This window comes from Xiphophorus maculatus, chromosome 7 (genome assembly GCF_002775205.1).
Source record: "Xiphophorus maculatus strain JP 163 A chromosome 7, X_maculatus-5.0-male, whole genome shotgun sequence".
Classification (NCBI taxonomy): domain Eukaryota; kingdom Metazoa; phylum Chordata; class Actinopteri; order Cyprinodontiformes; family Poeciliidae; genus Xiphophorus; species Xiphophorus maculatus.
Window position 1 is genome coordinate 24,109,549 of NC_036449.1, and position 21,552 is coordinate 24,131,100.

Sequence of the window (21,552 nt, forward strand, 5' to 3'; positions counted from 1 at the left end):
CTAATACATTAAGCTGAGCTAAGCTACATTAAGCTAAGCTGAAAGAAAAGGCTTGTGTTTATTCTATAGCAATTCAACAAAAAAGTAGACTCTCAATCCTTCTTATAGCAATATAGAACTGATGTTCTCTGTTCTCTCTAGAATCTGATTGTTCAGAAAGGATAAAACTCACTTTGCCCAAAGCAAATGAGTAAATATTTTGCAATAATTAAATGAAATGCCTCCTTCTTCAAATGAGGCTACTTGTTCCAAAGTTACTTCCTCAAGACACTTGTCACAGCATTTTATAACACCTCAAAGTTGTCACTGCGCTTTTCTGAACAGGTTTCTTCTACATATTTCAGCCTGGGATCTGCTGCCACTACAGGAGACAATGTTTTCCTGTGTGCTTTTTTTTCAGGGGTGACAATGACCTTTGAGTTATTCAAGAGAATGTAATGAATCTTAAAAATTCAAAACTAACTACATGTTGCAATGTATCCCATTTCCTCTTCACTAATAAAACGTGTCCTTCACCTTGAGTTCTGTCTAAAACCTGCTCTAAAACTAACAGCATTTTAATGTTTAGAAAATATTAACCAGTGTTCAATAAGGTATCTTACAAGAAGCATGACTCATTTTTTTTAGTGGTCGCAATTGACCAGAGTTCTTTGGGTAATGGGGAACAGCTGTTCACTAATTACTGACAAGTCAATGTTTAAAAAAGTCTTCAAAGTCTGACTGGAATTTTCCATGATAAGGATTTATAATCATTGCTGAGATATTACTGGTAGATTAAATAGTTGCTTCGTCATAGGTTTTATGGTGATAAGATTGCAGTTATACATCCTGAAGCCTCAGGATTGTTGAAACCATTTTTTGAATTATGTACTGAGGTTTAAAGTCTGCAATAAGACATGTGCTACCTCACTGATCCAAACTAATTAGATGTGTAGTAGATGATATTACAATCTAAATTGTCAGCTTTAATTTTTCTGACCAGTGAGGTTTCCAAATTCCCCATACTTGCTGAATATTTTTTCAGGAGCTAGGAAAAGATGCTGAATTTGACACAACAAAAGGATGCTTCTAATGTAATATCTTACAAGGAAATAAAATGAGTAAAGCAGGGCAAATCACCCTATTTTATGGTTTCTGTTGTGCAATGCTCTGAACAGAGAGCTTAAAGAAGCTTCAGACAGTTCAAACTTCATTATAGAACATTCAAGCGCTTCAAATGGTGTTTAACCTACTTTTAGGTTCTAGTGTTAAAGTAACTTGAGGTTAAGTTTCTCATCCCTCATGTTTTCCTGCCTGCAGGACAACAGCTTTGAGCAGTTCATCATCAATTACTGCAACGAAAAGCTGCAGCAGATTTTCATAGAGCTGACTCTGCGTGAGGAGCAGGAGGAGTACATTAGAGAGGTAAGCTGTGAATTCTACTCGTTGAGAAGTTTTGCGTCAAGCTGTTGGATGCAAGGTTTAAAACCTCCAGGGAAATTTACCTCTCAACACCTGCCTTTATCAATTTTTTTTCTTTCACCTGCAGCTGTACATCTGCATCTCTTAACATGTCACCACTCAGTTTGTTGTGTTGACAGTCCATTATGGCGGGCCCCTGAAGTATTGCTTCTACCTGGTCATTTCACTCAACTGTTTAACCCCTCCTACTGCCCCACTTAAACTTGCATTCTTTTCCTTAAAGTGAACACATTTCTGCTGTTCTATCTTTTGTTTTCTGTCCCCATCTCTGACCCACCAACATTTTCATTCTGCACACTCACAGGGACGGAAATGATCCCTCACTCTGTTGAGAGTAAACACTCCCCGATGTGGACCTTTAGGCTTTGTTTGTTTTCAGAGCTCTGAGTTTGAGTGCAACAGCGGTGACCTCACAGCCCCCTTCCCTACTTGCACCACCACCAATGATATTCCACCACTGGCTTGTGTCCAGTGTATTGCATGGGAAAATACCACAGCACTAGGGAAAGATGGAAGAACTACCCATCATAAATGTAGCCATGCCTTCTTTGCATCCACCTTTTTAAAAATATCAATCATTCACATTGGTACAGTTCACTAATCCATAAATAAGTGTTAAGTTGAAAACAGAAAAATGTGTTTCATAGGTCAGCTGCCTTTTTTGGAAGGGGAAATTTGTAAAGTGCGCTTTTGTCTTTTTTTTCCTGAGTCTTTGACCTTTGTTTGTGTGGAAATAAGAGTTGTAGAGAAGACATTTAAGTACCAAGGACTGTTATAAATGAGACAGAGGATTTAAAAAACGTTCACTGTTTTTATTTTTTTTCCATAAATGCACTGAAGTTAATTAGGTATTTTGTTTTCATTTCATTTCATCAGGCCTTACAAATGCATACTGCTGCAGGCATATTGTGACCTTGCTATAAAGCGCATTAATGTGCAATTACAAAGTTTTGGATGAGGTTGTGGGAGATATAGAAGCATAAATACAAGGTCTGGTTGTTTTTGCAGTGTTTTAAAGACTAGAACATTTTGTCTTTTTATATCATTCCCCACTCACACTCAATTGTCATTCAGTCTAAACTAGTGCCCTGTGGTCTCGTAATTGCGCATCAGTTCTTTGTAATTTTGATGAATGAGGGTTGAAAAAAATATAAAATGTTCAAATGTCCCATTATTAAGTGCATTCACAGTGGTCTCATAGATGGTGGTTCTGATCGTTTTGAACCAGAATAAAAAACATTGTGATATTGTATATCAGCATTTGCTACAAGCACCATATTACTGGATACCTATGGATCAGATGTGAAAAGCATCGATGTAGGCAGCTACATTGATGATTGCAGTGCTCATAAGGTCCAAGTAAATGACAGCCTTTTCTCTTTTACGTACAAGTACCAAAGTCATAATCAGCTGAATATCTGTTTTATCAAGCTGATGATACAAAGAAATGAAAGACCTATTTTTGACTTGTGTGTTTTGTTACAGGGCATTGAATGGACAAACATCGAGTATTTCAACAATGCCGTTATCTGTGACCTCATTGAAAATGTAAGTTAACATCCTATTTGTTGATTTGAAATCTGGTACTAAAGAAAACGGCACTGAATAATTACAATCATAATAACTCCAACAGAACTCTGTTGCAGAGCTTGAGATTGTGGTTTCCAGTTCATAGACTTGAGTAAAATTCTGTAACAAATTCTAAGCTATGCTTTAATCTCTTCTTTTTGTGTCAGAACCAGAACGGCATTCTGGCCATGTTGGACGAGGAGTGTCTGAGGCCCGGGACTGTTACCGATGAGACCTTCTTGGACAAGCTGAACACAATCTGCGCTGATCACCAGCACTTTGAAAGCCGTCTGAGCAAGAATTCAAAATTTCTTAACGACCACAGCCTGCCACACAACTGCTTCCGCATCCAGCACTACGCCGGCAAGGTACTGATGACCCTTCCCCTCTTTTGGCCCAGTACACAAAGGAAGAAATGTTTTTAAAAATGTGTAACTCAGTCTTGCCACAATAATAAAAAGTAAATCTTCCCGTTTTCTTTTTTCTCTTAAATTAAGGTGTTGTATCGTGTTGAAGGTTTTGTTGACAAGAACAACGACTTGCTTTACCGGGACTTGTCTCAGGCCATGTACAAGGCCAATCACAGCCTCATCAAACAGCTCTTCCCTGAGGGAAATCCTGTAAAAGTCAACCTTAAACGACCACCAACTGCTGGATTCCAGTTCAAAGCATCTGTTGGCACACTAATGAGCAACCTGCAAACAAAGAACCCAAACTATATTCGGTACATTCAATCTTCTCAGTGACATAGGTGTATTCTGAAAAAAATAAAGTGACTTGTGAGAGGTTAAAGCTGAATATAAATGTCTAATTTACAGATGCATCAAGCCTAATGACAAAAAAGCATCCCACATCTTCAACGAATCCCTGGTCTGCCATCAGGCGCGCTATCTCGGCTTGATGGAGAATGTCCGTGTAAGGAGAGCGGGATATGCCTTCCGTCAGGCCTACGAGCCTTGCCTCGAGCGCTACAAGATGCTCTGCAAAAACACCTGGCCGCATTGGAAGGGGCCTGCCAGGTAATCTGGTGCAGATCATGAGGACAGAAAAGTGAAATGTTTTCAAAGCAAACCCTTCAGATGTGTTCTTGCAACTGGGAAATGTTCTCAGGTGTCTGAATGTGGGATGGCTCTCAGTGGGAATGTTTGTGGCCAACGCTGAGGTGTGTTTAGCTGCTCCCAGGTGGGAGGATTGCTGGGAAACGACTCGGATAAGGTTCAAAAGATGAAATGATTAGATGATCCTAACAGTTTGAAAAAACCTTTAGTTTGTTAAAGAAGGATTTTTGTTTAAAAATATTACCTATACACTAGTGTCATTTGATCGTTTGCGTTACTGAAATAAAATACTTGAAATTTTAATGATGGAATACATAAAAATGAACTTGGCATTACAGAAAGTAGCTGTAGTCACGTCACATACCAGATGTTCATTGTTCGGTATTCCCCCTCTGAGCCACAACGTGTCGAGACATTTCATCTTTATCCGTCTCCTCCATTCTACATCAGACTTCCCCATTTCATTCACTGTGCTGGCTAAATCACTGATTCATATCTGCAGTGCCATATACTCGAATCTTGTTTTTAAGTCACCTTTTGGCACTTACTATGGATTTAGTCATCATCTACAGGAGGGGTTGAGGGGACGGAGTTGGGGTGGGAGGAAGGTGTATGTCTTGCCATTTTTGGATGAATGTAGTCCAGCCAGATTTTTTTTTTTAAGTTTATATTTATTTACATCCTAACTGTAAATGTTTTATTCATTGCCTTTATTTTTTGAGAAAAGCAGTGGTGGCTATCATACTGTGTTTTCAATCTCCTGCGAAGCTCCAAATTCTGCTGCTGAAACTGGAATTTTGCAATTCATAAGCATCTCAATTTAAAATCAAAAAATCTAAAATCTTTTTACCAAGTCCTTTGCTTTGAGAAATTGTATATTTAAACATTTTAAGTCTGAAAACAGGTATATTAACATTTGATTAAAACCCATTGATCAATATTATATTGATTATACTTATTATATAAAATAGACCTTTATAAAGTTTAATTGTTCTAACAAACTTCAAAGGCATTTTGCATGGCACTCGTTACTCAGTAGCGTTCTGTTTTAAAGTAGTAACTTTTTTAATAGAAATACTTTTGGCTGAAATCCAGTAAACTTTGTTTTCAATATGCATTTAAATTGGGATGCTTGCGTTGTGCATTAATGCTGTAAATTGACTTGTTAGATATTTTGAGGTTGCCACAATGTGGGTTCCCCTTTTGTAAAGGTATCAAAGTTAAGACACCTTGAAATAGAAATGGAGCTTACAAGGTTGAGTTATGTGTTAATTACTAATTTGGTATGTTAAGTTAATGTCTCAAAGCCTAATATGGAGTCCACAAATTTACTGACAAATCCTGACTGTAAACAGAAAGGCAGAACATATTGCAGATAAAACCCACGTTAAATCTCCAAATTGAGAAGTGACCTGAGTAAAACATTGTGACACCTTTTTAAGTGTTCTATGAAACAACTAAGTGTAAAATGTTTATGTAATGACCAGCACCCATCAAAATCCTGGTCTTGATTAGAGACGCCTGAAGGAACAGCAGACGTGTCTGAAAAGTACAGTTTCTGCTGACATGACTTCCTTCAGCTTTAGTGCTTCCTTAGGCATCTAATAAACGCTGAGTCTTCTTCCAACAAAAACCACTTCTACGCAGAAGACATACAGTTGGTATAATGGCACCTATAATGTGTGCCCTGATCAGATTTTTTGAGGTTCTAGCCTGCTAATGACTGGTGAGGGAAGGTTCTAAGAATCCTTGTTGGTTGGCTTGACTGCCTGCTGTGCGCTTCTGGTGATATATTTTTTTATTTTTTTTCTGGTTTCTCTAGACAAGGAGTGGAGGTGCTGATGACTAACCTGCAGGTTCCAGCTGAAGAGTACTCTTACGGCCGTTCAAAGATCTTTATCAGAAACCCAAGAACGGTACAGAACATGCTTTTGCCTTACTGGTCGATTTTAATTCTTCTAGTGTTTTAGAGTCTTGATGTTGAATCCAGTATTCTCAACCTGTTTTCTCACAGTAACATGTTTGGAAAACAGGGTGGGCTGCACTCGGAGCACCCCACTTTAGCAATTAGCATGTAACCACCACTCTGAAAACATATGGTTTCACTTAACGATCTAACATGGGAAATAAGTTGCTCTGTGTTTCCAGGCCTCAATTGTTTAGGTCTGCGTCATGTGAATGGGTTTTCTCCACCGCTAGCAGAAAGCCCAGAGCTTGAAATAACATAATCTCTAATTGCTTGCTGCATTTGGTCTGATAAACTTATCCCCTCTAAACATCTGGAACTTTAAAGTCAAATATAAAATGAAGCAGATTTTGAACTCGGTTTCTGGATATTATTGGTATCGGACATGCTGAGAAATTTTAGAAGAAATTCACATTATGGAACAAAACAGGGCGCTTGCAGAATTGGAGGGTATACATAAAGATCTGCATTGCATTGACATTTTAATGCAATGGAGAGATGTACATCTTTACATTTTTAGCATAGATTCAGATGAGATAAATAATTCTTGCATTGAGAACTTACAAAATCTCTGGTCTTTCAGATAGTGGTACCACTGCTGTCACTACTTTTCAGGCCAGGTACTGAGATAGTTGCATTAGTGTCTATCACAGTCTTGTTGCATTTTGAATTATCTTTCTGAGAGACATAATGACCCATTTTCAGTCAAAATTGTCCAGAAATTCACAGGCCCTCCACCAAGCTTACAGTAATAGAGACGTTTTTCCACATATTCATTCTTCTTCCACTCAACACTTGGAGTGTTCTGTTTCCCAAAAGCTGTTTTGGGTTTACCGGACTAAAGCACATAGTTCCAAGCAACACTTTACATGTTGTCACTTGTTGCTTTTTTTTAAACCCTTCCTTACAATCCTGATTGATATTTGCCAACTCCATGGTTGGTTCCATAAGAAAAACAGTAAATGTGAATATTTAAAAGAGGTAAAAAAAGGTGTTGTAATTCATTCATAGTCTTATATTTATTATGATTATTACTGATACTTGTAACTGGTGAAGTGGAGTAGCCCATTTGGTAAAGTGTAGGTTTAATTTGAGGCTTGGACTGTTTTTTTTTTTTTTTAAGTCTTTATTGGCACTAGTGGCCTTTATTTATTAAAGGAAAGTGGGTAATGAGAGGAAGGGAAGACATGCGGCAAAGGTTGTCAGGCCAGGAATCGAACCTGCGGCAGCTGCGTCGACGACTAAGGCCTCCATATGTAGGTTGTGGGTAACCCTTGTGCCACCACAGCACACCTGGCTTTGACTGTTTAAAGTCACACCTATAGTACCAGAAACATTTTAAGTACTTATTTCCTGTTTTGTCAGTGCCTTTCATACAACGAAATATTTGAATATTTTAAATTCATATCACCATTCCCTTTTGTTGTGTTTGTAATTTAAGGAAGCAGAAAAGATGTCCCTGGAAAGTAAAAGATCAGGAATGTATAGACCTACAAACAAAAATTGTAAAAAAACAAACAAACTTTAAACCAATGTAATTTAAGCATTACCCAGATTTTGCTTCCACTAAATGCACCCAGCATCACATAGCTTTGTAAAAAGATTTTAAAGACACTTTAAATTCAAGTTCAGGTAGTCTTTTTTATCTGAACAAACTGGATTAGTTGAAACCCTGAAAAGAAAATTCATTTTGACACTTCATTTATGAAGAAAAAAAATTTCTTTGGGGGGAACGTTCTGCTTTTGTTGACAAACCTCATGGTGTGTGAAATTCAGCATGTTTTGTTTCCTTCTCTCCATGTAGCTCTTTTTCCTGGAGGAGAAGAGGAAGCAATGCCTGGAGGACCTTGCAACTCTCATTCAGAAGATCTACAGGGGCTGGAAATGTCGCAGCCACTTCCTGCTGCTGAAAAAGAGCCAGATCGTGGTGGCATCATGGTACCGCCGATACGCGGTGAGACTGCTTTCCAAACTGCTGCCATGGCTACCGATACCTGAAAGCTTTGTTACTCAAATTGTTGCCATTTCCATTCAACAGCAACAAAAGAAGTACCAGAAGATCAAGCATTCGACCACCGTGGTGCAGTCCTACACCAGAGGGTGGCAGGTATGAGGCTTCCTGTGAATTTTATTGTATCTGGAGTAATGAATAAATCATAAGGAAACATGAAATGTATTTCTTCCAGGCTCGGAAGCTCTTGAGAGAGCTGAAGTATCAGAAGAAATGTGAAGAAGCTGTGACCACCATTGCAGCCTTCTGGCATGGCACACAGGTATGGTAAAGGCTCTTAAGAACAGAGAAATAGAAAAGCGAATTTTAAAAACATATTTGCTCAAAAGATGTTTGCTCAGCACTTCAGGGTCTTTTTTTGTGTGTGTGTGTGTGTGTGTGTGTTTTTTTTCGTTTTTCTTTTTTTTTTTTTACATTTTCATTTCTCAATATTGACACCAGTCTTTCTAAGATTCCATTCTGTGAGCTTTCTTGGATTATGTTACTTCAGTTTTTCCTCTGCAATGCTATTTCTTTTGATCATTGCACATCTACTTTTTCCCCTCTGCTTCTTTCAACTTTCCCTTCTCGATTTATCCTTCTGCACAACTTCAACCATTCCTACCTAACGCCCACCGCATCCCACCAGGCTCGGATGGAGCTAAGGCGTCTAAAACAAGAAGTGCGGAATAAACACGCTGTGACAGTAATTTGGGCATACTGGCAGGGAACCAAGGTATTTCCACCTAGCTGTAGTGTTGCTGTCCCAGCTGTCTTGTCACTGTTTACAATGTTTCATCCCATTCTGACTATAAGAGCGCATAGTGGCATAGAACTATTGCTAAATGAATATAAAGTCGATTAGCTTTGCCTTTTATGTTGGTGCTTTTACAGGTGTCTTAGTTAAATTTATAGTAGAAAACTGAACTTTAAATCTTTAATTATTGCCTTCATGTTTTGCTTATGACTTTATTCTAATAAGCAATTCCACTCTATATCACTCAAATGCTATTCTGCTTTTTAAAGCTCAAAAAAAGAATGCATTTTATCCAGATAATCTATCTAAACATTTGGGTTTGAGGGATTTTTGGCACAGTGTCGCTTCATCACCTTACAAATCTCTGAGAATGTTGCCTTTTCTCAGCTACAGCAGTCGGTTTATTTAGTTCCTAGACACTCCCAATCATGTCTGATTAAGACACTCGGGAGTGTTGAGTCTTTGTTGTATTTTTCTTTTCATACAATGCTCAAATTCTTTAGAAGGTAAAAAATTGCAGGCCAATTCTGTAGAGAAACCACTGTGGTTCTGTGTGATATTAATTTACCTGCTTGTTCCCTTTTCTTAATATAGTAAAAGTTTCTAATGTTTTGGTAAAATAAAACACAAATTATTTTAGGCACTAGTTTCTAATATAAATAAACATTCAAGACTGAAAATGAATGCATATTCATTTATTTAGTGAGAATGGAGTGTAGAAACGGAACATATCCCATCAGACTATTATATTGGACAGCATCATTTGGGATCTACTTGCTGGTTGTTAGAGATGCATCAAGAAACTCAGTGATCACTGGAATTGCCAGATTCTTGGCGAGATTGGTCCAAATCAGTAATTGGTTGGTCAGAAGCATGAAAATTCAGTAATTTTTCTTAAAGTTCTCTTGCAACACCGGATTGCGTTAACGTTCTTTAGCGTTGATGCCGTTACTCAGGAAATGTCATTGTCACTTCCGCCATTGGAGGCACAGAAATATCTGAAGCCATTTGAATGAAAGCTTTATTTTCTGCAACATGTCAAGATGCATCTGCAGTTCATTCTGGCAGCTAGTGTGAAATACGTTTTTTCTGTTTTAGTCTTTTGGAGTTTCAACCTCCTGTTTATCTTGGAACATTCTGGATTTGAAAATATTGGAAGCCTTTTGGGAATCTGTGTCAAAGGAAAGATGTACTTTAAGGATATGGGTATGCTACCTGCACTAACTGGATATGTAAGATGTTAAGACAAATACTTATTGTTTTGAAATAGTTCATATAATCAGATGGCAGCTTTTGTGTCGAACTCTGAGAGAAACCGGAACAGGGTGAAATCTTATTGGCAAGTTGATGCCAGTATAAAAGCTTGAGATTGTAAATTGGTCACCGAATTCTGATTAAAGCATATCTAGTCATAACATTTTTTAAAATAACTTTCAAGCCATTTGAACAACATGGGTTCACATTTACCTTAGAAATATTCCGTCAGTCTAATTATGTGTACTTTTTTAAAATTTGCTAATAAAAACCCAAAACTCGTTCTGCAGTTCTTGTAACGCATTTAGAAAAAGAGAAAATTTCACCCGTATTGTAATGTCTCAGTTAAAAAAAATTGGATTACAAGCTTTACATACTGAAGCTTAACATTGAAGAGCTTCCGCATTTTTTCCCTTTAGTTGAGATTTATCCACACACATTTACCTTCTGTCCATTTCTGACTAAGCTTGGGTTGTTATGAGATAACATTGAGTAAAATACTACTATATCATTATATATATTAAGTGTAAAAAAAAAAATCATGATTTATTTTTATTTTGTCTGTTCGTACTGCTACCAAATACAGTATTTGAGCTTAAGTGTCTCACATTTTGATAGATGCACAGATGTAAGCAAAGAATTGAATAAAAGATCCACTAAATTAATTTTCAAGTCCTTATTGCAGAAAGTTTTCTCTGTTCTCCTTCTCAGAAGCAGTTTGAGAGAAAAACAAATTAAAATAGGCTATTAAATTGCATTTTATTACCCACTGTAAACTATCACTGACCTTTGCTTTTGAAGTTGCTTCAGATAAGTCTCGGTCTCTCAGTTTGTCAAGAATGAAGATTGAATGGTACAGACCAAAGCTGAGCACCATTTATTCACCTTCTACATTTATATTACATGCAACACAATAGATGAAACTTAAAATATTTAGGCAATATGAACCTAAATTTACCTAAGTTTAGGTAAAGTTAAAGGTTGGAATCACTGAACGAGATGTAAGCTCTGCTTTACAATGTGAACTTTGTTCATCAAGTACATGGGTAAATTACTGGAAAGAGTTTTGTCACAATATAGCTAATCTGTTATTCCACCTCAGCCCTTTCATTTATTTATTTTTTATTTCACTTTAACTCAATTGACCATAATCGCCACACATAAAGGTTTTCCTCTTGAGTGACTCATGTTGTCAGTGTTTTCTCATTGTTACCTGTCACAACCGCTCTCCTCGGACAGTTGCGGTTTTGCCTGTCACTGAATAAAGCAATAATGCTCATCTGCAACTGCCACCGCTTTTCATTAGGCCCGAAGAGAGCTACGTCAGCTGAAGGAGGAGGCGAGGAATAAACATGCCGTGTCGGTCATTTGGGCCGGCTGGCAGGGCACCAAGGTATTTGGGAATGTTGACTTGCCGTGACTTTTTGACTTATCGCCTCCATCAATCCCACTCCCATCTCTTTATTTAAAAAAAGAATCCTGAAGTAATTCTAAGCATTTTTCAGTGATGAAAAGCATTTTGTTATGCGTCTTATGGCTCAGTAGGTGCTGAGGTTGTAAATGACTCTTCCAAATATGACCAAGTCCTTTATGGGAGTCTGTTTAAAATATACGTCTACTTCATCCTTGATACATAGATTTAGTTCTGGTTTGTTGCATCGTCTTCATAGGTCCATCCTTGATAACTGCATGCTTCTTGCTCGTGCTGCATGACTTCCTCTTACTGTGTAGCTACTGCATGTTTAGTCTGTATCGAAATCTTTTGGATGGATTGCATCCCAGCCGAATTGACTCTCCTGCATCATCACCCTGCAGTGACTAAAAAACGCTTCTTTCACCTCACAGATGCTCTTCTAGATAACCACCCAAACACTTTATTATACATGTGTAGATGCTGGAGCATTATAGCAATAACGTTGCAGCCAGCGCTTGTGTGCAGTGTGTGTGCACGTCTTCAAAGCGGTCGACTCCAAGCAGAACGGTTTTGACCCCTCCATCCTCTCATCTTCCACTGCTCTTTCTTCCCCCGCCCACACCCAAACAGGCTCGCAGGGAGCTCAGGAGGCTGAAGGAGGAAGCCAGGCGCAAGCATGCCGTCGCTGTGATTTGGGCCTACTGGCAGGGACTGAAGGTACCCACCAGCCCCCACGGCGTAACAACCATCACCCTGTGTGCCATCTGCTCCCCATCACTGTCCCCCATCGCCCTTTTCATCACTTTTTGTCCTCAGAAAGACAGCCTCTGCTCTCTGTTGCAAATATCTTCTGTTTTCCTTTACGAAGTTCGGAAAGCGTATACGGCACCTTCCATTGTCATTGCCACCCCTGTTAAAGTTTAAAACTGCAGAAACATTACGTCACTATCCTACAATAATTGCCCAAGTAAATTTTTTCCAAGTGATTTTGGCAAAAATAAATTACTTCTGGCAAAAAAAATTACTTGGGAAAGTAACAATAATCTCATTCTAAAGAAAATTGAGAAATCCAACTGTTAATTTGAGTAAAGTTTTCATTTTTGTCGCTTGTAACCCTTTTTATGATCCCATTTTGCTAATAGGACAGCACTTTTTTTCTGAGTATAATATTAAGCAAGGTTAGAGCAGAAAGATGGAGATCTTTAACCAATCTTTAGTCCTTCTCGATTAGGGGTGTGCCACTTCAGCCTCCAAGAAATGGTGTATTGTATACTTTAACTGTATCCCTGTTCCACAGCTAAATTAATGGACATGTTGCCACGTCATTTAGTTGTCAGATTCTGCTTAGGCCTTGTAATAAACCACTGTCATCTAAAACATGCAGGACACTGGCGCTTTATGACTGCAGCTGGACATCCTTGCTGTAGATCACTTTGAATCTTCTATAATCATTGGCATGAGCCGATGAGATAACCAAAGTCCATGGATGAAGGTTTCTGCTAGAAGACTGAAATAAAGTGCCCATTTTCAGCTAACTAGCAGACTGTTGGATTTCAACTTAACATACCCAATTATTCTAAAGATTTCTTGTAATGCGCTCCAAAAGGTTTTCCAGGACCTATGGAAAAAAATGAGCCCTCAGCATCACAGATCATCGACTGTAAATAACTATCAATAAGGTGCTTTATTCTTCTTTTCCCATGTTTTCTTTTTCCTTTTATTCTGAAAACTCAGTCTTTTTCTCATCTGACCAAAGCATAAACAAAACTTATCAAATGTGACATGTTTACTTTTGTTATGAAAGGACAAACTATCTTTTCTTGGCACCCCAAAGTCCTCTTTGGCATTTAGGTGGTTTCTAATGAAAATGGAAACATGACTTCAGAAGGCTTCATTTTGCTGCAGTTCTCAGTGAGCTCTTGAGATCTGTTTTACTTTTTTTGCTTCAGTTACCATTCTGAATAATGTGGGTGGTGGCAAGATAAACTTGTTTTCCAGCCTAGTGGTCAGTGGCTAGAAGGCCTGAGTGCCATGTCAAAACTGCATGACACAGCAGGGGTCAGCACCTTCTTCAAATCATTAGTTTTTGCCTTCTGTCTAGCTGAAGACCCCCATCTTAGAAGTGGGAATTATGAATCAATTCTTTGTGATTTAGAAAGTTGTAGAAACTGATCAAACACATATTCCAAAATTGTTTTCAATCAGTTGCCGGTATTTGAGCCACCACTAAATGTTGAATTAAAGGTTGGATTTTTCCATATTTCTCAGTGTGAGATTATGTAATGGTTTAACTTCCAAGGTTGTGCAGATGCATAAAATCCGTAACTGAATTATCAGTTTGGTTTGAAACGACGGTTAGTTATGATCCCTCTTATCAACTTTAGGTGTTGTCCTTTAACGGAATGTAAGTAATTTACAACACCTGATGTAAAAGTTTAACCCCCACTTTAAATATTGGAGTCTCTGAATACCAAGTATAGAAAATTGTTCAGCCTCTTTTGTTTGTTTGTTTTTTTAAGCAACAATGTGCAAAAGTCTACCCATTTCATCTTAACTTTTCCCTGTCTTCCATTACTGACCCTTAAAGCAGCACTGTTTGTGACTCCCACACCGTTTGTTCTGCTTCTTTTTCACTGAAGGGGTGTCTGCTTTTGGGTTTTTGTCTGTGTGATGTTTACTTTTTGGAGTGAAACAATCCATGTTTACCATGTTCATGTTTTAAATGTTGTTTTTTTGTTTTTAATTGAGCACCAGGAGCCTGGATATGCACCTGTTATAATTCACTTTGTCCCATAAAGGAAAGCATGAAGTTTGTCATAACAATGATAGCCTTTTCACTCATTTGAAGAAATTGTATTTGGGATTATTTTCAACAGGCTGGGTTTTGTTTTGTTGTTGTTTGTAACTAACAAAATGTCCTTTTTTGTGTGCAGTTTTTGTTGTGCTGCTCCTCTTTCAGTGTGCTTCTTTCCTGTCCCACCATATAACGAGTCAACAGAGTAAGCTTGGAATTGATTCACACATTTTTTATGATTGTGCTCTCAAAGGTCCGCAGAGAATACAGAAAATTCTTCAGGGCAAACGCAGGCAAGAAGATCTATAACTTCACCATCCAGAGGATTGTAAGTCTGGCTTAAGACCTGTGATGTTTTGTGAATGGGTTCATGTTAACTTTAATGTTTAAACTGAAGACTTCTTGGATCTTTTTGGATTGCTAGATGCAAAAATACTTCCTCGGATTGAAGAGCAAACTGCCCTCCATGTCCCCGATAGACAAGACCTGGCCTGCCAGGCCTTACTCGTTCCTGGATGGAGTCCATGCTGAGCTTCGGAGGATTTTCCATCTCTGGAGGGTTTGTCTGTCACATTCAGTCAGGCTTGTTTTACACTGTCAGAGTGAATGCTGTCTACTGTAAAACTGCCAGACAAGTGTGTAGCAGAATAAATTCAGCATTTCTGAATTTTTTAGTTATGTTCTATAAGATGTAGGCAGCAGATCAAAGTACAATGATGATGCACACAAAAACTAGTGTTTCCTGGCAGTTATTCTTTATTTTGACTTGTGATGCAAACAGTGCAAGAAATACAGGAGCCAATTCACAGAGGAGAAAAAGGCAGTGTATGAGGAGAAGCTGGAGGCAAGCGAGCTTTTTAAAGATAAAAAGGCTCTCTACCCAAGCAGGTATCTTGCATTCACTACTCTCCAAAGCAATGCCCATGGTGTCAATCTTAATTTTATGCCAGATTGAGCCTTCATACATCTTATATTTCACATTATACAAATGTCTTTGACTCCATCTTTTTTTTCTCAGCGTGAGACAGCCTTTCAAAGGAGACTACCTGGAGATCAGCAAGAATCCAAAATATCAAAAACTCAGCAGCGCCGTAGACGAAAAGATTCTGCTGGCCGACGTGGTCAACAAGATAAACAGGGCCAATGGAAAGGTAGGAAAAAAGTGCTTTTGGAAAAGTATTTTTACAATATCCACAGTACAGCTGACATCATTATACTTGTTATATGTGACCAATCAACATAAAGTATTTTACAAATAAAAATCTGACATGTGGGGTGCATTTATATTCAGCATTAGATAACCAATACCAGAACCACATTTTGCTGAAACTACAGCTCTAGGTCTTCGGGACATTTCTACCAATTTTGAACATCTACCAACTCTTTTTTGCCCATTTTTCTTAGCAAAATAGTTTAGGTTCAGTCTGGAAAGTCTGAACAGCATTTTTCTTTTTTTGCTCACACCTCAGATTTTCAAATGGCTTTAGGTCTGAACCCTGACAAGAACATGAAAAATGTTTTTTTTTATCTTAAACATCACATTGTAGTATCTCTGACACTATGTTTAAGATCAATTCACTGTCTGCAAGAACAGATTCTGTGTCGTAGAGCTGCAAGAACAAAATAACATTTTGTTCTTTTGAGGTGTTTGAAAAATCTAGTGCAATTGGACAGAAATGTGAAGCGGGTAGGACTACTATACTGATAGAAGGTGCAGTGGGACAGACCTATGAGGACTTCCTCAGGGTTCAGCTCTTGTTTATCTGAAGGAACTTTTGTCTTCACATCAGATAAATGGGGACATTTCTGTTTCCTGGTAGAGTATGTACAGGTCACTTTTGTGGCGTTCAGAGTGAGGTGCGGTCTAAGTCGACATTTTGATCTCTGCAGAACACAGCACTTCCCAGTGTATGTTCTCTCTCCTGTAGCAATTTGCATTTCTTGATTTCCTAAATATTTCTTTTTAAACATCTTGCATAAAAAGCTAATGAAATGCATGTCGGGATGTGATTGTAGTGAGAGTTCAACAGGCATGAATACATTTGTAAAGCATTTCACCCAGTGTTTTCATTAAAACTTTTCTGCTTCCATTTAAAAATTTGCATCTTAAAGTCTGATATCTTGTATTTTATGTTGGACTGAATGCAGGATGACACCAGTGTTTCTGTGCTTGCAGGGGTCACCTCGACTCTTTCTGTTAACTAAGAAGAACGTTGTTCTGGCTGATCAGAAGACTGGGCAGCTGAAAGCCAACGTCCCTCTTACAGACCTTGCAAGTGTGTCAACGAGCTCACAAACTGATGGCTTCTTTGCTCTCAAACTCAAAGAGGTGAGGAGAACGTTGTTTTGATATGTAGCGATAGATGATAAACTTTTTCAGGTTGTGTGGCCACAAAATCTTTTTCAAAAAGATGAAGGAAAATTGTTTAAAAATTCAATGTTGCTCCCAACAGGGCTCAGCTTCTGCTATCAAAGGTGACTTCTTGCTCAGCAGTGATCACCTGATTGAAATGATAACCAAACTGCACCGCATCAGCTCCATGGCTGCAGACAGAGAAAAGCTCAACATTGACATCTTAGACGAGTATGCAGAGTCTTTGGCTTATATAGTGGCCAGGGGGTTGCCTCTTCCTTCTTGGTGATATAAGTTGTTGCTCTTCTTCTCTGGTGTTTCAGGTTTCTGGTGCAGTTCAAACAGGACAAAGTGTGCGTAAAATTCATCCAAGGTAGTCCCAAGAACGGCAACAGCGTATCATGCAAACGCAAAAACAACCGCCTGCTGGAGGTGTCCGTACCTGCGTCATCCTAAAGAGGAGAGGACCTGACGGCCAACTCAGACGTTCTGGACTTGACAATCACCACCCCTGTGCCAACCCTGAGCCCAAACACATGCTGTTATTTGGCTTCCTGTTGTGTTCTTTATCAGATTTTTTCCATGGCACCGCTATAGCTGAAATAATGGGCCACAATTTTTTTTTGGCAGAGAAAGCTCAAACTAAAGGGTTGCATGCCACAGAAATTTTGGTGTAAAGAGCTGATGCCAGAGCACAACCGACTTTTTGTATACCCATGGCAATGTCGTTGCCTCCATGGTAAATTAGTTTTCAGAGAAAATGTCAAAAGAACTTAAAGAAGAACTCCAGCCTCCAACAGTTCAGACTCATCTGCTTTTAAGCTGCTCTGACGCTGGCAAGAAAGATGGCTTAAAAATTTGAGATGAGCTATGACACAGGATTTGGGCATAAGTCTGTCGCATTTAGTTCTTTGACAAACCTGAATACTGCACTTGCTTTCCCCTTCGTAACAGAGGGTCTGACCTGAAAACTACATTGATTGTATGTTGTTTTCTTATTTTTCTTGGATTACAGCACAGTAGGCAGTTGTGTAAGACAGAATTTGCTAAATAATTGTAAAACACTTTGTATTCATTCTTACGTGCCATTAAACAGGTGTAAACACAGTACCATGCGAGTGATGATCCTATTTATATTGATGCCAAAAATGAAATTAAATAATTTCTTTTTGATTGCACTACACATGGTCACTTGGATTTCCTCGTTCTAGTACAGCTGATTAATCATTATTCCATCTACTCAGTAATTGTAAACTGCATTCTTGTTGAAGGTTGCTTGGAGTTGAGACATTAGATCAGTTTGAACCCAACTTTTTTCCCAAAACTACTTTTTCCACCTCAAATTCTGACCATTGAAACCAGTGCTAATGTTGTGTGCAATATTGTGTTTCTGGAAGCTGACTTTCCTGTGCCATAAGCTGTACATAGGCTTTATAGGCTGTAGCCATAACATGGACACACAGTTTAGATTCCTTATTTTCATATGTATTACTGGTGTGGATGTTTTAGCTTCTACAGCTTTATTGTAGTGTTTGAACCACTTTTCCCTTCACTTTACATTACAAGGGAACAGACCAAATGTTAATTTGAGAGGTTCTGTTAAGAGGCTATATGCAGTTAATGTTGTACCTATAGTAAATTCTTTGCATCTTTATTTAATAAAAGCCCAAATTTATTGGAACTGGAAGCTTAGTCGACTGGTTATCCTCGGAGGGACACAGACCAAAGCATACTTCTACAAATTAAAACCTTACAGTGGTCTATGCTAATGCCAACTTAGTTAAACCATTGTAACATTTCATTGCCTTATTTACCCAAAAACTGAGGATCACTTGCTCAGAACATGAGTCACGAAGGTGGTGAAGCAGCAATGAGATTCCTGTGTGAATGCATACTGAGAATGCAGCATGAAATGCTTCTGGTCTTGGTATGAACCTAAGTGTAAAAAGAAATGGATAGCATTTACCTATACCACTAATTTAGCTCTTCGCACTACTTTAATCTTGTAACTGACAAATACTGATCAGAACCTCTTTGTGCCATTCTCAGTCTGTTTCACATGTGAGGATAAATGGTGGCGTGCCACCTCCAACCTAGGTTTCCTGTGTGAATATACCAGCATGCTTCACAAAAACCGCTATGACCGCTTTTAGCTTTAACCACTGAGACAAGCTGTTGACTTCAGCCTCTGGGAGAGAGAAAATTTGATCCTGGATGCTGAAGCAAAGTCTGAAATGGGCCAAGACAGAAATAGACTTGTACCATCTTGGACTACAATCTTAAAAGAAAAAAAAAGTGCTAACCCCTCTTCCATGAACTTTAAAACTGTTAAATTTGCATTGAATGGCTTATCCAAAGCATAATGATTCTGTCACCAGTAATCTTCCTTTTTGAAACTCAGAACGAAACGCATGACGTTTCCTGGCAGATAAATTATGTAGTTAACAAGCAGAAAATTAAAGCAGTTTATGTGTAAGAAACTGCCTTTACTTTTCTATTACTCAACAGGAAGTGTTCAGGTTCTGTTTCTTGAACCCATTTGGCTGTCATACCTCATATCGCCATGTCTTGTTGAAACAATAATCAGCTTTACTGGCCATTGCAGACATAAGATTTTATAAAATTGTGTCTGCATTATTTTTGGGAGATGAAGGGTTAAGGAAGGCCTCTCCAAAGTCGAGCAGAAGTAATTCGTATTTAAAATGACTGCTCCAGGTCCAGGTTGGATAACTGCTCAGAAACCGTTAATGATTTTTTTTTTCCTTTTATTTGACTTGTATACAGATTACTGGTTTACTTGCATTAAGCAGACGCAAGTAAACAAAGTGGGGGGGGATGCAATCGGACTCCACTTTTCTGCATTTCAACTGAAATTTAGAAATGTTTATATTTGGGGCTCTTTCTTTTGAAAAAATATCCTTGTCATGTAAGTAAGTCACTTATGGTGATGGGAAATCAGATGTCACACATGAGGGATAAACTGATGGTTCTAATGGATTTACCTGGAGCCTTGTTTTGGTGTGGTTTCACTTGTAAAATCTTTCTTGCCCTCTTCTTCCCCTTGATTTGTATTTGAACAGTGGTTAGAGCTGCAAAATGATGTCTGCATTCTTGTGTGCCTGATGTTGAACTGTGTTCAGAGATGGAACAAGAAAAATATTTTAGTAGAACTCATTGTAACATTTGCAAGTATTCTTTTTAAATTAAATAAAGATCAAAGATAAATGTTCTTTGCTGCTGTTGTATTTTTTTTCCATTTAATTATTTGAAGTATAAATCCATAAATGTTGTCCACACAGATCATTATTCTTTGCATTTCAATTTTATAAGCCTTTTTGCTTTTTATGTACCTCACATCCCAGCACTAAATAACAGGCTTTGATTGCTGTTTATCTGCATCATCGGGGGACATGGTTTGGAGGCTTTTGGGGCTGTATGGCCAAGCCTAGCAGTCAAGCAACTTGCCAGATGTTTTCCATCACATCTGGGGGGGAGCTGTCCTGGGGTTAAATTCCGCAGCTTTGGGAGAGCTGCCGGCAACAGGTCTCAGGGGACCAGCCCTCTGATTGAACAGAGTGGTAAAAATAGCGGACCATTTTGGGCTGCCCAGTACCCGGTTCCCACCACTCCACAGGCTGGGAAAGGAAGGCGGAGTCCTAGCACTCCCTGTGGATATTATTCAACTCTCTGTGGGACTACAAAGGAACCAGACAATGCGCTCTCTGATCATGTGGAGCGTCTGCCGTTTGCACACTGCAGTGCAGATCTGCATCACACCGTTTTGATAAAATCAGTTTGGAGAGCAGATCATGAATATATCTTGTAAATCAGCACTCCAATCCAAATGTTGGGAGCTGTGCTTAAAATGGTTCTCAAACGGCAAGTAACACCTTTTAAACATTTAATGCTTTCTGTCTTTCAAAATGTCAACATAAAATGAAAGATTTCTGCGGTATACAAATTAACCAGCTAAAGATGAACACTTTCTTCCCCAGACTGGCATTAGAGTACTGTAGACCAGTTGAGGTTGCTTTCTTGAGTCTCTGGTGACATCTTCTGGACTCTTATCAGCCTTGCAATAGAAAACGGGAAGAGGAAGAATTGAAGAAAATTTGAATAAAACTGTTTGACAAGATGCAGCGTTTCAGGGGAGTTTTTTTTTTTTTTTTTTGCATTAGCCAAGTAATGTAATTTGTTTTGTTTTTTTCTGTTCCAAACAGATTTTCACAAAAATGAAGCTTAAAATGAAAATGTATTTCCATAAAGGGGTCCTTGTGAGTATGCTAAAATGTTAAACATACATTATGGTTTGTATGGGTGAAGTGCTGTGTGTGGAAGAAAACTTAACTGCACATCACCCTGAACACACTGTTCCTAGAGTGTTATTTGTGATGTGCAGTGGTGGAAGTATCATCCTGTAGGTTCCTTCAGTAGGGAAAGGGGAGTTGGTTGGATTTGATTGGAAGATGGATTAAGCTAAATTTAGTGCAATCCTGGATGAAAATATATTAGAGGCTTCAAACGAGTTAAAAACTTCTGTATCACTTGATATTTAAAACTTGTTGCTCTTGTAGAAGGTTTAGGGGGTGTTTTTGCAAGACTATATATGAAGTAAATCTGTCCTAAAACAAAAATCTATAGCAGCAAAACTAAAAAGTATCTAACATACAGCTGTCAAAGTTTCTAAAAGGACACAGATTCTTCTCAAAAGTCTTGCTCTGCAGTAATGACTTTCTTAGTGGAATATTTAATCCACAACTCACAAAAAGCTGTTAGGCTGCTGGCTGAAAAATGTTACTTTCATTTGCACTGACTCTGAAAGGAATACCAATTACATCAGTTTATTCTGCACAGTCACTAATTAGCCTAACATAACACTGAAGCATCTGCATTTCTCTGCATGTTTAGCCCTAATATACTGCTACTGGGAGTCAAT

General features: G+C 38.4%; 1 protein-coding gene across 6 annotated transcripts in view; it reads left to right on the plus strand.

Annotated features, from left to right (window-relative positions):
• The window catches only part of myo1b (myosin IB), a 69,938-nt gene extending 50,093 nt beyond the window's left edge, over positions 1-19,845 (plus strand). For 2 of the 6 annotated variants that reach the window (XM_023336390.1, XM_023336391.1), the window contains 19 exons: positions 1,300-1,404; positions 2,947-3,009; positions 3,198-3,398; positions 3,528-3,754; positions 3,849-4,049; positions 5,911-6,004; positions 7,859-8,008; positions 8,093-8,161; positions 8,241-8,327; positions 8,694-8,780; positions 11,362-11,448; positions 12,100-12,186; positions 14,517-14,591; positions 14,688-14,822; positions 15,045-15,151; positions 15,282-15,414; positions 16,440-16,592; positions 16,717-16,847; positions 16,940-19,845. In XM_023336390.1, coding sequence (XP_023192158.1) covers positions 1,300-1,404; positions 2,947-3,009; positions 3,198-3,398; positions 3,528-3,754; positions 3,849-4,049; positions 5,911-6,004; positions 7,859-8,008; positions 8,093-8,161; positions 8,241-8,327; positions 8,694-8,780; positions 11,362-11,448; positions 12,100-12,186; positions 14,517-14,591; positions 14,688-14,822; positions 15,045-15,151; positions 15,282-15,414; positions 16,440-16,592; positions 16,717-16,847; positions 16,940-17,072 — 2,325 coding nt within the window. In that variant the 3' untranslated portion in view covers positions 17,073-19,845. The remainder of the gene's footprint in view (positions 1-1,299; positions 1,405-2,946; positions 3,010-3,197; positions 3,399-3,527; positions 3,755-3,848; positions 4,050-5,910; positions 6,005-7,858; positions 8,009-8,092; positions 8,162-8,240; positions 8,328-8,693; positions 8,781-11,361; positions 11,449-12,099; positions 12,187-14,516; positions 14,592-14,687; positions 14,823-15,044; positions 15,152-15,281; positions 15,415-16,439; positions 16,593-16,716; positions 16,848-16,939) is intronic. The other 4 variants (XM_023336392.1, XM_023336393.1, XM_023336394.1 and 1 more) reach the window with 2 other exon arrangements.
• The last annotated feature ends 1,707 nt before the right edge of the window (positions 19,846-21,552 follow it).